A 16924-nucleotide genomic window follows, 5' to 3' on the forward strand; every position below is an offset into this window, starting at 1 on the left:
TAAATCATTTGCTTAACCTTTTCTGTTAAAAGATGTTGGTGTATCTTTAATTAAACCACCTCAATTATTTTGTGATAACATTAATGCCTTACATCTGTCCGTAAATCATATGTTCCATGCTCGGTCTAAACACGTCGAACTTTATCACCACTTTGTTCGTGAAAAAGTTGCTATGAGAACTCTCGTTACTCGATTTATTTCATCTATTTCAGAGTCGGCAGACATCTTCACGAAGTCTCTGTCCAAGGATGTGTTCTCCTGGTTTTGATGGAAGCTGGTGTTCATCCAAATTACCACGCCAGCTTGAGGGGGCATATTGAGGAAAATAAGGAAACTAATTCCCATAATTATAGTAATATAGGTGCAGCTATGAAAGTTAATAACCACAATTTCAAGTTAATGCGTAACCAAGTATTACATCCTTACAATCGTGGACAAGTTTCCAAAAGCAACATCTTTGCCAACTTTCCATTATTTCAGACAACTAACACTTATGATTTATTGTGCAAAAATAACTCCTAAAATCCCTCAATTTGTTTTCTATCATCAATGAAAGACGTTGCAAATAAATTAAATGGATCAATTATACGAAACTTGCTTTGTATTTATATATTAGCATTATTTTGTGCGTCACTTCATCATGTGCCGCGTTGTATGCCATTATATTAATTATACGAAACTTTGTTTACATTTATATATATTCTAAATTAATTTTACATCGCTTATGCAACAACTACATTATGTCACTTATGCAACGACTAACTTTTTATTTTTCTATTACATGATTTAATCCATACACAAAACCAAGACACATAATCTCTTCACATCCATATTCATTTGTACATATGGTAGAATTGTATTGGTTTGGATTTAATTTTTTACCCTAAATTGTGAACTGAATCACTAGTTTCAATAAATTTAATTTGTAACTTAACCGATTTTCCTTCAAAACCAATTCACCGTTTAAATCGGGGTGCTTGCACCACCATTATTAAACTCAATGGCTGCATTGAAGGCGAATATTTACGTATAGGACATTGCATAAACTTCCCATTTACTTTCAATTTATGGCAAGGAATTTTCGAGCAAAAAAATTTGCCATAAAAACTCCCAACTATCCAATTTGTTGAAAAGTGATATTATTATGACGAAAGTGTCTCTTAATATAAATTTTTAAAAATAGTTTCTTTTAATTTACAAATTAAATAAATAACTTATTCCGCATATTGGTGTTAAAATTTTTTAGAAACTTCTTTTAACGGTGCATCCATAAAAAATGAAAATACATTGGAACAATTTTTTAATTTTTTCTTAATTTTTAAATAAAAGAAAAAAAAAAACCTTAAATGAAAATCATTTTAAGAGAATCTAAAATTTACATTAAGGGGGTAATAGGGTGTATGTTTTAAATTTGTTTTTAAAGTTCTATTTTTGTAAATTAAAAAGGAAAAAAATATTAAAAAATAAAAATATTTTTTAATTTACATTAAAATGCATTTTAGTTATTATAACATTACTTTGCAATAAATTAGATACTTAGGGGGTTTTATGTCAACTTTTTTTCTTCACGGAGTTTCTTGCCAAATATTAAAGGTAAAGAGGGATTTTATGCAATTTTCCCTTATATAGAATATATACCTATATATAGCTATATTGTCAAAGAAGAAACCCTAGTGAGTCATCTCTATAACCTGCGACTGCATCCCATTCTCTCTGCCCCAAAGTGGTCTAACAATGGCGACTGCGAGAACTGTGAAGGATGTCTCGCCTCACGAGTTCACGAAGGCCTACTCCGCACACCTTAAGCGATCCGGAAAGGTATTCATTTCCATTCACCTTTCTCGGCTCCGTGCCGTCTAAATCTATGTTTGATCCCCGGGAAAGTAAAAGGGAACTTAGGAAAGACAAAAAAAATTTAATTTTTAGCTTTTATTTTCTGTTGTATTAGTACTAGTCTCTGAAACAAAAGGCTCGTTCCAGAAATAGTTTAGTTTCATCGTCATAATTAATCAAACTCTAAGATCCAAAGTATTGATTCCTTTCTATAATGATTTCGTGCCTTTTTTAAGCTATCAAACGGTGCAGTGGAAGAATTTTTGTTGATGCTATATTGAAAAGATGGCCCTTTTATAGGCGATCCACCTCTGTTTTAACATTTCTTCCCGTTTGTCGATTTTTTTCACGTCTTAGTTTCATTATTATTATTTTTTTAATGTTACGTTTCTGGGATTTATGTTCGTTGGATTTTTTTGAGACCTTTTTGAATGTCCCTTCGTATTTGAATAGTTTTTTGCATATTTCGATGTTGAAGTTTTGGATTGAGTCATTTTAGAGTGGTAGTGATTATTAGTGATTATCTAACAAATGATGTCTAAATCCTTCTGATTTTTGTCATTTTAAGTGAGCCTAAAAACCACCACATAACACTCACTCACAAATTAGTTAATTGGGTGTTATTAAAGCCAATTCCTACATTTTACGTTTTTTGAGTAATTGCAGATTATTTTGTTTTCAACACCATTTTTATTTATTTTATAATCATTGTCATTATCATTATAGTGACACCTTTATATATGGGAACATTCTGAAAATGATATGGTCAGATAAGTCGAGCTTGATTGCACAAGGTTGGAGTTTCTTGTTAGTTCTGGGAGAGAATGGAAGCTATGCTGTTCCACATTACAAACACATTTTGGTTCCCAAATTATAATTGATGGAGGTTTATATTAACAGCAACACCTAGTCATGTGTCAAAAGTGGCAAGCTTTAGACAAATACCGGTCTCGTGGTAAACTTATGTTAAAAAGATGTGTTGTTGTTGCTGTCAGTTCTGAAGTGGCCTCGGGTTTACTTCATGGTGACATAGTCGCAAGCTGTCGTGTTTGTGTTGTGAGCCTAGGAAAGATAGAATTCACCAAGACAGTCTCGTGCTCATAAAATCCTGCTACAATCAGCATGGATATTTAGCTGTTGCTAGTTGAAGCAGTAGACTCTTTTGAAGGCTATATTTTATGACTATTGATCAAAATTAGACTCTTCCATAGTAATTAAGTAGTTTTCTTGGAGCTCCATGCAAGCTGTGAAAAAATTTCTCTTATAAAGTACTTTATACTTATGTGCATTTTTCATTTAAGAGGTGCTCTGATGATCTAAAAATTTGCTTCATTTTTTTCCCCTTTAATTAATTACTATTGCTTCCAAATAGATGGAGCTACCTCATTGGACAGACATTGTCAAGACTGGTAGGTTCAAGGAACTTGCTCCCTATGACCCCGATTGGTATTATATTAGAGCTGGTAAACTCTCTCTCCTCCTCTCTGTATTCCCCCTGCGCTGTGTGTATGAAAAAACATTTGTGTATTCTTGTATGATATGAATGTGATTTTAAGATTTGTATTTAGATATTTCTTAGATGCTGAATCTTTTGCAGCTTCTATGGCAAGGAAAATATACTTGAGGCAGGGTCTAGGTGTAGGTGCTTTTCAGAGGATTTATGGTGGGAGCAAGAGGAATGGAAGTCGTCCACCCCATTTCTGCAAAAGCAGTGGAGCTGTTGCTCGTCACATCCTTCAACAGTTGCAAAAAATAAACATCATTGATATTGATGCTAAGGGGTGAGCTAGTGATTCTTGTATGCCTTTTATTTATATTTATGAGAAGATCTGGTGATGTTACTTGAGTTTCAATATGGAGGAGGTCATGGTAAACCTTATTTCTGTAGTCAAAGATGGAAATAAACTATCTTAGATACATCAGCATCTACTGTAATGTTTTGTCAGCGCGTCACTCCCGTTCATCTCTAAAGTAAGCACCAAATGAGTGGTTCTAAAAATACTTGTATTGGTCATTGCTGGCTGACGTGTTGTCTGTGAAACCTATGTCTCTAAGTTGACAGATATTTGGGCTATGTCTTAGAAATTTACTGCCCTATGATTCAGTATGTTTATTCTCTGTTCTGTTATGTAAGAGGAAGCGCATGCTCCTTGATTGATGATTTTTTTGATCTTTTGGATGCTATTGGTGCTTAGGTCTTTTTTCTTCTTGTATTAGGGATGCGTTCCCCTTTTGAATGCTTTTCTAATATATTTTTTACTTATCAAAAAAAAAAAAAAACTATTTATTTATTTATTTTGAGAGGTTTTGTAAATGCTGTAATGACACTAATTCTTTCTTTAATGTTTCAGTGGGAGAAGAATCACATCTAGTGGCCGGCGTGACCTTGACCAAGTTGCCGGTCGGATTGTGGTTGCCCCTTGATCAGTGAGTTCTGCTACAGCATCCCATTATATTTTAATAAGCTCTAGGTTTTTGTTTTAGTTCGATGGAGAGATGTTGATGCAGAATTTTTGTTAGAACAAATTTTGCTCTCTATTGTTGAGTGTTTCCTTGATGAACATGAGACGGCCGTTGATCAGTTCTTTTTTATATTTTAACTTCAGTCTATTTGGAATCTCCTCATTTAACGTCTGTTACTTGAGAAATAAAACTGTTGCATCAACAAATATCTGTTGGGTTATTTTGATCTATGCTAGCCTTTTAATTTCATGTGAGGTTTTGGAAGCTTGGTTGGAATTGCTGGGAAATGCTAGCAAGCTTATGATTAATTTATGCAAATTTGATGTACACACGTCTAGTTACAAGGTCCTCGATTTCTTGATCAATGTACTAATTCCATTTTCTGGACGTTGGCGCTAAAGGGCATGTTTGTTGTTTCCTTTTAGTGTACAAGGTAAAGTAATATGTTCTTAGTGCTAATCATGGACATTAATTGACTAGATTAAGAACAACTTGAATCACTTAACCTATACGTGCTTGCTCCTGTTCTTGGAGTTTTTGATATATGGTGCTTGTGTTTTACATAATGGAGAGGTATTTGGACTAAAAGTGGAATCCAGAAATGAAACCAGTGGGTGTTTTTGATATATGGTGCTTGTGTTTTACATAATGGAGAGGTTTTTGGACTAAAAGTGGAATCCAGAAATGAAACCAGTGGGTGTTTGGCCATTTTAACACCCCACATTCACCCACCTCCTGCGGATAGCTTTCCTCTGATTCTGCATTTGTGTTTGTGGTGCCTGCTTTTGTTTTACATGCTGCTCTTTACAATGTTTGCTTCCAGGGCAGTGTTGGACTATTGTTTCTTATAATACACTTCGTCAATGGAAATGTACAAATAGCTAAAGGAGCCAAAATTCTCGCGTACACGTACATGTTTAAGAAAAGTACAAACACCTAAATTCTCGCGTTTATTAGGGTTGGGTTTGAATTTAAAATCATTTTCCCTTGATTTGAAACCCCAAATAATCTTGAGCATGAAGAGGAGCGAGGAGAGAGAGTAAACAATGAGAAATTAAATGAATACAAAGCATTCTTTATCAACATCAACAAAATTGCAACTCATTTTTGTCTACTTAATATACAAAAGGGGAGAGGGATATTTGAAAATTCAAGAGAGAAGATTTTCCATTATTTGGTGATTTTACAAAAAATCCATATTTAAAATTTCTTCTCGTCTTCTCGGCCTTTCACACTATATGGAGTGGCTGAAGTCAATTCAACATATGCAACACCACCTGGGTATTCTTCCTGGGGTCAAGGTGAGGGACGCTTCAGGGACCTATTTATGGTTCAAGACAAACACACAAAAGACCTCGTGAGAAATATGCAGGAAAATTTTGATATTCGATTTTAGCTCATTCAATGAAGAAATTTGAGGAAATATTAATAATATATGAATATCGCTTCGTGAGTTGGTAATGCCCAATAAATGAAAATGTATCATCCGTCGAAATTTGTTCCAACTAATTAAACAGAGTAATGCTACAATGTTCAATCGGTTTTTATCAATGATTGCATCAGTCGGTTGTAAAAACCGATTGAATTTGCCTATATAACTCATTAGCATTTTAAGGATGCTGGATTTTGTAAATGAAGCCTACATGTACACACTTACTTTCTAGGGATAAAGGGCCGGTCAAAGTAAGGCATTGGTTGAGCTTTTGGAATGAGCTCCTTTCTCAGTCTCTTTATCTCTTCTTCTTCAGCCAACTACAAGAGCAAAAGATCAACATGTAAATGATGTAATTATATTGGAAATGGCAGGTACTATTGTCTCAAAATCGTAACGTTTTTGCCGCCAAATACCTTCTGTTGTCTTTCCCTTTCCATCCTGTATTCTTTGATGAGGATCATCTTCTCCGCCACCTAAAATACACATGATGCAGAAAACACACGGTAATCAGGGACGGACCCAGAAAAATATATGGTGTGAAAATTGCGTGCAAGATAATTGAAAATGGAAATTTAAAATGTACCTGCTGGTCGAACTCAGCACGCTCTTGAGCCCTGAGATCACTGTGCATCATCAAGTCAATTGGTCTTGTGATTTCTTTAACAGGAGGCTTCATCAAGCACTGAGATACCAAATGAATTTGTGAGCTCAAGCATACATCTAAAGACTGTTAATAAAATTCCCTCGAGTATAAAGATAAGCTCAAGAGGCATTTAAGTAAGGCATGAAATAAAATCATTCAACATGGCATTCAAACATTTCCAATAACATTTCAGTTAGTTCATATGTTATACCAGTTCAAATAAATTCAATTCAGTTTTCATGTGGTTTCCAACATAGTAAACCAACTGAAATCATGAATATTTTTTACATTCCAACACAGCAACACATATAAAAGATTTGAGATAGAACCAAACGCATTTCTTATTTTCCTGAGATAATGGGCTCACCTCTGGCTCATCTGTTGTCCAGGGGAGACCTTGTGCAGTCGGTATCCGTTGTTTCTCTTCCTCCATCATCATTTCCTGTACTTTCTTAACAAATTCCTCCTCCTTGTATCTTCCTCTTTGCTATGGTAAAAATCAAATGCAAAAATTAATGTGATTTCAAGTGAGATGGATCAAAGAGACTATCATCTGAAAACAAAAACTAATTAATTTAAAGTTCACGAAACATTGTTGGGAAAAAAACTATGATTTCCCCAAATTTCAAGCTTCAAAAGAGTGAGGAAAAGAATGTTGAGCTTTTTCTCAGCTGATGTTCTGTTTAAGATAGCAATGAAGACAAGTACTAATTTTCATGACTTGTAGGCTTTAAAGTCAGTCCAGAAAACCTAATAAAATACCAATGAGACAAAATTTTGAATCACTCATTTTGGTCTGGCACTAAAAGTCTAAAAGAAGCAGGACACAGTTAGCAAAGTGAGAACTGTATCATTGCCTCATTGTTGCCTTTGTTTTTTTTTTTTTTTTTCCTTCTTCTTCTTCTTCATAGTTGGTACTCACACACACATGCCTCTACAGAGGCTTGAACCTTTGACCTCCTTTGAGAAGTAATGGTCTGATACCGCTAGGCCACTGAACTGTTGGTCATTGTTAACCTTGTTAACCATCACTTGTATTATTGGATGGCTTACAGATTACTTCAGTATTTTCTGAGTGTTTAAAACTCTTTCTTTCTCCAGATTCTCCAAAAGGTCTAAGTGAGACAGTACTTATGCACAAGTGAAAACTTATGCTCATTGATAACAATCAAAACTTCAGACCTCAGGTATGACTAATGATGGATTTTACATCCTAGGGATGGTAAACAGGAGAATTTTTAATTTCTTTATTATTTCTCAAGTAAATTTGATGTTACCTGATTATTTAATTTTTTGTTTTTAATTTTTTGCCCTCTGTAAAAGTGTATACATAACGAAAAAATCAACTATAAAATGCTAAACACAACAGGATCAAAATATTCATAATGCATGATAGAGTACTTATGCGCACAAGCGAAAACTTATGCTCATTGAGAAGAACCAAAACTTGAGACCTCAATTATGACTAGCGATGAGTTTTATGTCCTGGGGATGGTAAACAGGATAATTTTTCATTTCTTTGTTAGTTTCTCAAGTAAATTTTGATGTTCCCTGAATTTTTTTTGGTCATTGTGAAACTGGATAAATAAAGAAATATCAATTACAAAATGCTAAACATGACAGAGTCGAATATGCATAATGCAAGATAGAGGACCATGAGAGATCAGGCACACTGAGTAAGTCCACAACAAGTAATAATATAATCTCATAGGCAAAAATGAATAATAGGATAACACAAACCTCTGTTTTAAGCTTGAATGGTTTTTGGCAGGTAGCTCTAAGCTGCCTCCTCTTGCAATGCTTTCCACCAAATGTTCCAGATGATTCAGAGCTCTACATTGGGGGAAAAAAAAAAAGGTCATTATCCAAATGAACACACATGGCATATTTCCAGATTGAAAAGAGAATAATAATAATCTTACATTTCGTCGGCTCCTTTGATCACCACCACCAGATGTCCTGCTTGAAATACTAAAATTCGAAAAGAGTCAAAATAAGCCAAATCTAACCCAAACTGAGGAAAATGAAAGAGAGTGAGAGAGAGATTTAAAAATATTATCAAGCAATTTCACCAACCTTCCTTGGCTGTCATCTGACGAAGATGATAAACCTAAACTCTCCGGCGTGAGGAAAAAAACCGGCGGAGAGAATGAAGATGGAGAGACCTGTGTTTCAGGAACCCTAGGCTGCAATTCTGGCAATGCCTTCTCATGATCTTCTGATTGTTGCTCGTGTTCCTGATCTAAGTCCTTCGAGTTCGGTATTGTATGAAGCCTCTCAAAGGCCTTAATCAAATGCATCACTCTTCCAGACCTAGATTCAAGAACACGAGGCATCTTGTCTTCCCTTTGATTAACTTTCCCTTCACACCCATTTGCAATTTCTAGGTTTTGAGTCGATGGGTTCTTCTCTTCCTCTTCTTCAACTTGGGTCTCAGCTCTTTTAGGGTTCTTCGGCTCTTCCGATTCACATTCATCATTAGCACCACCTCGATTCTTGAAAAACCCTTCTTGTGAAGCCCTAAGAATCTCATACGCAACACAGAGACACTTCTCTGAATTGCCACCAACCTTGTCTTCACACTTACACGAGACTGTTGAAGGGTTTGCTTTACCTTTCTTCAAATTCCTCTTTGCCACCACAAACTTTCTTTCCCGAATCTTGTTCCGTGGTGAAGGTGAAGCACTGGGATTAGGGTTTTTCGAGGACGATGTATGGGGTTTTGCTGCAGATTTGATTGCTGGTGAATTCAAGTGTTTCGAACAAGGGCTTGTGATATTGGGATTGAAATTCTCAGAGGGTTTCGAGATTTTGGAAACCTTTGATCGATTTGATTGTGGGTATTTGGAAGGTGTTGCTCCGACGCTGTTTCCGATCAAATCCATCGAGAAGTCACCGGAAAACTGAGAGATGTCAACAGAAATGGATTAAAAGATATGAGAGAGCGAGAGAGAGAGAGACAGAGAGAGAGAGAGCATGAAGGAAAACAGATGTTGAATCTGTGAATTTTATCTTACTTGAAAAATTGACAGTGAAACATACAGAGGAAGAAAATGAACGTTGAACTTTGGATGCTCTTGTAACGGCTAGTTTTAGTGTGCTCGTTATCAGGCGTCTGCAAGTGTTAATTACTTAAAGCCTACCTGAATTATAAAAAAATTGGCATCAACCCCTATACTTTATACTAATTTTTCAGTAGTTAACCATCTTTAAAATATCATTTCTTTTGCTGGACAACCCTTCTATAGGGAAATAAACATTCAAAACATTGATTTGTTTTTCAAAATCCCAATTTATCTTTGATTTATACAGAAATTGCATATTACATTATTACCTCCTGTCTAAGTGGTAATGTGAAATTATAATTATGGGAGTTTGTGCAATTAAACTCAATGACAATTAAGTAATTTTCAAGTTTTTTTGGTGTAAAAAATAGATATTTAGGACACATTTATGATTTAACGGTCAACTTGCAAAATTTCAATAGTTTAGAGTGTGGGAAAAAAAAAATGTTTAGAGTGTAATTTTTATTAAAAAATGGACCTCTCCATCATTTGTCTAAGAGTAATGGATCCCTCCGTATATTCGTGTGCCTAAGAGCAACAACTAAGAAGAACATTTACTATCTCACGTGACACAGAAATAACATTCTTTTTATTCATTTTCTAATGAAAAATATTACATGTGTTTATAAAATATATGGGATTAATCATCAAATTGATAGTTCAACGGGTTTATCTTATTCATTTATTTACATTGACAATAAGTTCACAAGTGTCCCGTAGGAACCCGAACCCTCAACCTTAAGGATGTACCATAGCCCTTGGTGATACGGATCTGTTCCATTACACACACATACAGCATAAGATTTGAATTCAAGAAATTAAAATTCTGCTCTCTAACTAGAAGGAACAAAAACAACGAGTACATAACAGAAAAACAGAACTCCACATAAAAGAGGTAAGCACAATAATGAGAAACTAATGAATATAGGACCTTCATTAGAATAGCACTAGTGTAAATACACGCTTGTGCTGCAATGATATCATCATCATCTGTTCCACCAAAATTGCAACTAAATGGATTGCTTTGTACAAATGAGAAAAGGATATTGGGAAAAAAGGTTTTTCATTATTTGGTAACTCAAATATAAAATCAATGTTTCTAAATTTTCTTCTTGTCTTCCTTCATTGCCTTTCACTGATGGTGTGTGCATATACATTTCATTCCAAGACATGCAACACTTGATCTTCTTATGATGTGAGGTATATATGTGGTGGGATGTCTTTCACTGATACTGTGCATACATGTCATTCCAAGACATGCAGCATTTGATCTTCTTGTGTTGAGGTACATGGAACTTTGGCTCCCTGGGCATGGTAGGATTTTTTTGTGACCTAAAAACAATCCAAAACAAGAATAATAGAACTCATTACGAGTTTTGGTACTCAAAATTAATTTATCCAGTGAAGAAACGTTCTTTTAGGTAGACGTTACCTTCTAGGAATGAACGGCCTGTCAAAATAAGGCATGGGTTGTGCTCTTGGAATAAGCTCCTTTCTCAGCCTCCTTATTTCTTCTTCTTCTGCCAACTGAAGGAGCAAAAGACCAATATGTATATATATTAGTGAAAATACAAGGTAATATTGCCTCAATAGTAACAAGGACTTTTGCGATCATGTACCTTCTGCTGTCGTTCCATTTCCAACCTATATTGTTCGATAAGGCTCATTTTCTCCGCCACCTAAAATGTACAAACAGAAATACAAGTAGAAAGGTAATTAATTCACTCCTATATCAGGTCAGTAACATAAAGATGACCAACTTCAAATGGACAGTGGAATAAATTGTTGAAGTCAGTTTCAGATGTAAGGAAAAAGTATCCTGAAAAGGGTACAACATGGGTCGTCTGAATTTAGCAGTGTCTTCTCATTTTAAATTGCTTCTATGTGAAGTATTTTTAGCATATAGATTTTTGTTTCTTTCTTTCATTCGGTAGAGCCTTATATAGAAAAGTCAAGTCTTCCATTAAGGAGCTCATTAACTCGCCAAAAATTTGATCAATTGTAGAACTTTCTCTCACTGGCCACGTGAGGAATTGGCATATACTTTCAAACGGTTTTGGGCTAGTTTATAAGTGAGTAGAGAATGACGATGAGATGGGATGGAAGCAAGTAGGATGATGGTGATGATTACAAGTGAGTAAAGAATAGGAGCCAAACTAAAGATATACTACGTAAAATAATTTAGAAGAGAAGTTCAAATTGTACCTGATGGTCAAACTCAGCACGCTCCACAGCCCTCAGATCACTGTGCAGCTTCAAATCAATCGGCCTTGTATGTTCTTTAATAGGAGGTTTCACCAAGCACTGAGATACCAGACAACACAAGTAGCAAAAAAACTTGTGAGCCCAAGCATGCATCTAAAGTCTGTTAACACAACTCCCTTTGCGAACTAGGCGTGTTGAAGATGTTAAGGCATGACATATAATTTTTCAATTTAGCATTGGGGCATGTTGAATGACATTTCAATGAGTTCATATAATATGATAGTTCAATAAAGTAACTTCATGTTCCAATAAATTATTTTGTGATCTTTACCTAGATCACATGGAACCCCAGATGAAGGGATGAATATTTGCTACATTCCAAAAATATAATACATGATATTTTTTTTCTTGAAATAGAACCATGCATATAACTAATTAATCTAATATTTCTTTCTTCTCCAATAATATTCTCACCTCTGGCTCATCTGTTGTCCAGGGGAGTCCTTGTGCGATTGGTATCCGTTGCTTCTCCTCCTCCATCAGCATCTGCTCTACTTTCTTAATGAATTCTTCCTCCTTGTTTCTTCCCCTTTGCTACATTAATAATCAATTAAAAAAATTCATGTGATTTGAAGTGAGATGGGAATAAGATAAAACATATGACAGCAATAATTAATTAACCTAGGTTCATGAACATGCATAATTGGAAATATATTATAATTTGAGTGTGTGAGTGTGTTTCTTGCCAATGAAAAAATCATATTATAATTTTCCCCAAATACCAACCTTTGAAACTAACTCAAAAAACAAACAAAAGAATTTGGGTTGTTCTATTTTACATAACCATGAAAACAAGTACAAATTATACATGACTTGAAGGCTTTATAGAAAAACCAAAATAAAACCTAATCAAAGTGCCAATTTTGAATCATTCAGTTTCTTTGAGGGCACTAAAAGAAGCAAGACACAATTAGCTAGGTGAAAACTACTCCATTTCCCTATTCACAATTGTTAAATATACCTTTTCTGTCTTACTGCCACTTTTTCAGCCTAGCAGATTACAAGATCGTTCTATAATCCTATACCCAGCAGGCCAGCATCCAATTTCTGCCTCATCCCATCCCACATCGATGGCCATGAAGACAGATACAATTTATCAACATCTCTAGCCTTAATAGGAAATTAGAAAAACCTAATAAAAATGCAAATTTTGAATCATTCATTTTTTTTAGGGCACTAAAAGAAGCAAGACACAATTACCTAGGTGAAATCAGTACCCCATTCACATTTGTTAAATATTACTTGTCGGTCTTACTGCCACTTTTACAGCCCAGCAGATAACAATATCGTCTGATTATCCTACCCAGCAGGCCAGCACCCAATTTTTGCCCCATCCCATCCCACAAAGATGGCCATGAAGACAGATACAATTTATCAACACCTTGTAGGCTTAATTAGGAAATATGAAAAACCTAAAGAAGTGCTGAAGATATACACCTTTGAATCACTGGTTTTGCTCTGGCATTAAAAGAAGCTAAATACAATTTGCTAGGTTAAAACTACTTTGTTGCCCCATTTTTGCATTTGTTATGTTACTTATGTATCACTTCTATAGTTTACTGCTTATTGCTATCTGTCCAAATGTTTTAAGACATGTTTTTTATTCCAGCAGATTATGCACCCAACCTTTCCCTCATCCCATCCCACATATGGGATGGAGGAGACCACTTTCTTGCCCCATTTTTACCTTTGTTAAATATCACTTGTACGACTACCTGCTTACTTCTATTTATCGGTTTAAGACCTCTTTTTTGGTCCAGCGGATTATAAGGTTACCCCATCCCACACATATGCTGAGGAGACAATTATTTGTTTACAAGTTTAGAGGCTTAGTAAAATATCCAATCTCCTCATTAGATCAAAGCTCTCAGTGTCATCCAAGCTAAAAGCTCACTACGATTTTGAACTGCAGTTATGACAAGAGGGGCTTTACATCCAAGAGAAGAGAAACCGAATATTTCCATTTTCAAACTCCAGTTACGACTTCTGAGGGGTTTTGCATCCAAGAGAAGAAAAACCAATTATTTTTCTTTTTTTTTTTTTTCTTATTTATTCAAGCAAAGTTTGATGATTGACTTGTGAACTCCAGTTATGAAAAGTGGGCTTTGCATCCAAGAGAAGAGAAACCGAATATTTTCCATTTTCAAACTCCAGTTATGACTTGTGAGGGCTTTTGCATCTAAGAGAAGAAAAACCAATTATTTTCCTATTATTTTTCTTATTTATTCAAGCAAAGTTTGATGGTTCCCCTGATATTTTTGCTATCTGTGAAAGTAAATACATAGTGAAAGCAAAGAAGAAAAAAAACAATATACAGATTATAAAATGCTAAACACAGTATCAAATATTCATAGCATGCTCACTGAGTAAGTCCACCACCATAAGCAAAAAACTGTGGAAGTAAATACGTTTCATAGTATTCATACTAATATTCATAGCATGCTCACTGAGTAAGTTTACCATAAGCAATAATATAATTCCACAGGCAAAAATGAAATTAGGATAAACCAAACCTCTGTTCTTAGCTTGAAAGGTTGTTGGCAGGTAGCTTTGAGCTGTCTCCTCTTCCAACGCCTTCCGGCAAAGGTACCAGATGATTCAGAACTCTGCAGTTTAAAATATATATACATAAGATCATCACCTGAATGAACAAATAAGATCAATTTCCAGATCAAAGAAAGAACAGTAACAAAATTCTTACATTTCGTCGGCTCCTCCTACCACCAGCAGAGGTCCTATTTGAAGTATTAAAGCTTCAAAAGAGTCGAACAGGATAAATCAAACACAAAGAAAGGAAATTGGGAAAAACAATGTGTAATTTAGAAAATCAATCAAGGCATTTTCACCAACCTTGCTTGGCTGCTATCTAAAGACGCTGATAAACCTAAACTCTCCGACGTGAGGAAAAAATCCGATGGACAGAATGAAGATGAGGAAACCTGTGTTTCAGGAACCCTAGGCTGCAATCCTGGCAATGCCCATTCCATTGCCTTCTTACGATCCTCTAATTGCTTCTCATCTTTCTGATCAGAGTCCTTCGAGATTGGAATTGTAAGAAGCTTCTCAAAGGCCTTAACCAAATGCATCACTCTTCCAGACCCTGGTTCAGGCACATTCTCTCTCGCTTCTTCCAACAACTTGTCTCTCCTTCTCTTGATAGTCGAATTACCCGTTTCCCCTGATTGCTCGGTCTCATCTGGGTCACAGTCATCCAACCCATTCGTCGCAGAACAACCAACTTCCTTTGATTCCCCTTCACAACCATTTGCAATTTTAGGGTTTTGAATCACAGGTTTCTCTTCTTCTAGTTCAACTAGGGTTTCAGCTCTTTCAGAGTTCTTCAAGTGTTCTGATTCAAATCGATCATCGGTGCCACCCCGATTCTTGAAGAAGTCTTCTTGAGAAGCCCTAAGATTCTCATAAGCAACACAGAGGCACTTCTGTGACTTGCCACCAACCCTGTCTTTACACTTACATACGACTGCTGAAGGGTTTATATTCTCTTTCTTCAAGTTCTTTTTCGCCACCACGAACCGCCTTTCGCGAATCTGGTTCCGTTGTGAAGGTGAGGCAATCTTCGGATTAGGGTTTTTCAAGGTTGATTTCTGGGATTTTGTTGCAGATTTGATTGCCGGTGATTTGCAAAGTTTCAACCCAGGGCTTGTAATATTAGGATTTGAATTCTCTGAAATCTTTAATCGATTTGATTTTGGATCTTTCGCAGGTGTCAATGATCCGCCATTCTCACTATTCGAATCCATCGGGAGGTCACCGGAAAAACAATGTGTGTCACCGGAAATGGATTGGAAAAGAGGATTTAGAGAGAGAGAAAGAGAGGGAGGAGAGAGAAGAGCGGGGGGGGGGGGGGGGGGGGGGGGGGGGGTTGGGTTTACGATCGACGTTGTTTGGTGAATCTTTACCGAAGCATTGGAAGAGAAATATGGTTTTGATAGGAAGGGAAAAAGGGAACGTTGAGAGAAGAGCTCTAAGACGCTCTTTGTAACGGCTAGTTTTGTGGCCCTATTTTGAGAGCGTTGGATTAATAATTCAAATTTCTGTTCTGATTCTGGACCGTTGGATTCTAGTGATTAAGGAGATGGGGGTTGATAAGAATTTGATTAACAACCGAAAAAACTCCCCAATTTATCAGGAAACTGAAAAAATAATAATTGAAATTGAAACACTCATAATTGAGAATTTGACAAAGACCATAATTATCAACAAAAAAAAAAAAAAAAAATGCATTTACCACTCTCTCCCCTTCACGGAATTAAATCACTATTGACCATTAGCCCATTAACAATAACTCCCCAACTGTTCATCATAAGAAAATAAATGTGAGATATAATGCAGTTCTTATTAGTTTCTAAAGAGAAAAAACACAAATTTCAACAAATTTTGTGTTAAATTTATTTATTTTGGCTCGATTGTTCTTTTCATATTTTTATTCTTATTTACTAGCGAGACTCTCTTATATTTTGTTTCTGAATAAGAGCTTCACACATTTTATTTATATTTGGCTACACTAATTTTCTCCCCATTACCTTCAACTATTCTACTTCTTAATGCAAAAGTGGCACAAACTACAAGTTAATTCATCCACATCACTAATTCATTTCACAATCTTACTTGAGCACAAAAAATAAAAAATAAAATAAAATAAAAAGAAGACTACTAGTGATCAACTCATCAATAGTTGTATCTTAATAACCAATATTGTTAATAAGTTATAGCTAAGGAAAGATAGTAGAATAAATTTTTTAATCAATCATCCACGTACACAATCACTTTCAAATTACACATCAACCTAACCACGTGTACCGATCTTAATAGCACAATTTACAATTACATAAAAATTATTTATAAAAATAATTATATAACTTTTGAAAGTTGGATACATTCAAGTCAATTTATGTAAATTGCCCCACTCACATAAAACAATCGGATTTGTCCAACTTTAGAATCACATTGTCATTTTCCTATTTCTAATCACATGCTCATCCATTATCACAAATTAAACCATTTTAATCCCTAAGAAGTTTATCCCAAATTAAATTGGAGTTTCAATCAAATTGGGCCTATGTTAGCTGGGCCCCAACACAACCAAGCCCAACGAATGGATCCAACAAACCACTGCCCCGAACAGCCTACTCTCTCCGCACAACAAACAAACCTCCCATTTATTTTATTTATATATATATATATATATATATATATATA

General features: G+C 35.3%; 3 protein-coding genes across 4 annotated transcripts; 1 reads left to right on the forward strand and 2 right to left on the reverse strand.

The window, feature by feature from the left end:
* Window positions 1–1646: 1646 nt before the first annotated feature.
* On the forward strand, window positions 1647–4550 carry LOC132315988 (small ribosomal subunit protein eS19x-like). Its single transcript, XM_059814472.1, has 4 exons — window positions 1647–1818; window positions 3206–3296; window positions 3431–3614; window positions 4185–4550. Exons 1-4 carry the CDS (start codon window positions 1735–1737, stop codon window positions 4255–4257), a joined length of 432 nt encoding a protein of 143 aa, XP_059670455.1. The 5' UTR covers window positions 1647–1734; the 3' UTR covers window positions 4258–4550.
* Window positions 4551–5331: 781 nt separating this feature from the next.
* LOC132315989 (microtubule-destabilizing protein 60-like) lies at window positions 5332–9446 on the reverse strand. Of its 2 annotated transcripts, XM_059814473.1 has the most exons (8): window positions 8451–9446; window positions 8297–8345; window positions 8115–8207; window positions 6742–6861; window positions 6315–6413; window positions 6145–6204; window positions 5954–6048; window positions 5332–5617 (listed from the first exon to the last, which is right to left on the reverse strand). In XM_059814473.1, the coding sequence occupies exons 1-8, from the start codon at window positions 9257–9259 to the stop codon at window positions 5593–5595; spliced, it is 1350 nt and encodes a 449-aa protein (XP_059670456.1). In that variant the 5' UTR covers window positions 9260–9446; the 3' UTR covers window positions 5332–5592. The 2 variants fall into 2 exon arrangements, with proteins under 2 accessions (XP_059670456.1, XP_059670457.1); XM_059814474.1 differs by lacking the exon at window positions 5332–5617 and having other exon boundaries at window positions 5950–6048.
* A 690-nt stretch (window positions 9447–10136) lies between these two features.
* LOC132315990 (microtubule-destabilizing protein 60-like) lies at window positions 10137–15563 on the reverse strand. Its single transcript, XM_059814475.1, has 8 exons — window positions 14555–15563; window positions 14406–14457; window positions 14218–14310; window positions 12119–12238; window positions 11645–11743; window positions 11059–11118; window positions 10872–10966; window positions 10137–10771 (listed from the first exon to the last, which is right to left on the reverse strand). The coding sequence occupies exons 1-8, from the start codon at window positions 15463–15465 to the stop codon at window positions 10663–10665; spliced, it is 1539 nt and encodes a 512-aa protein (XP_059670458.1). The 5' UTR covers window positions 15466–15563; the 3' UTR covers window positions 10137–10662.
* Between the last annotated feature and the right edge of the window lie 1361 nt (window positions 15564–16924).

This window comes from Cornus florida, unplaced genomic scaffold, assembly GCF_030987335.1.
Source record: "Cornus florida cultivar Cherokee Brave unplaced genomic scaffold, ASM3098733v1 CherokeeBrave_3.0.0_Hap2_Chr07, whole genome shotgun sequence".
Lineage (NCBI taxonomy): Eukaryota > Viridiplantae > Streptophyta > Magnoliopsida > Cornales > Cornaceae > Cornus > Cornus florida.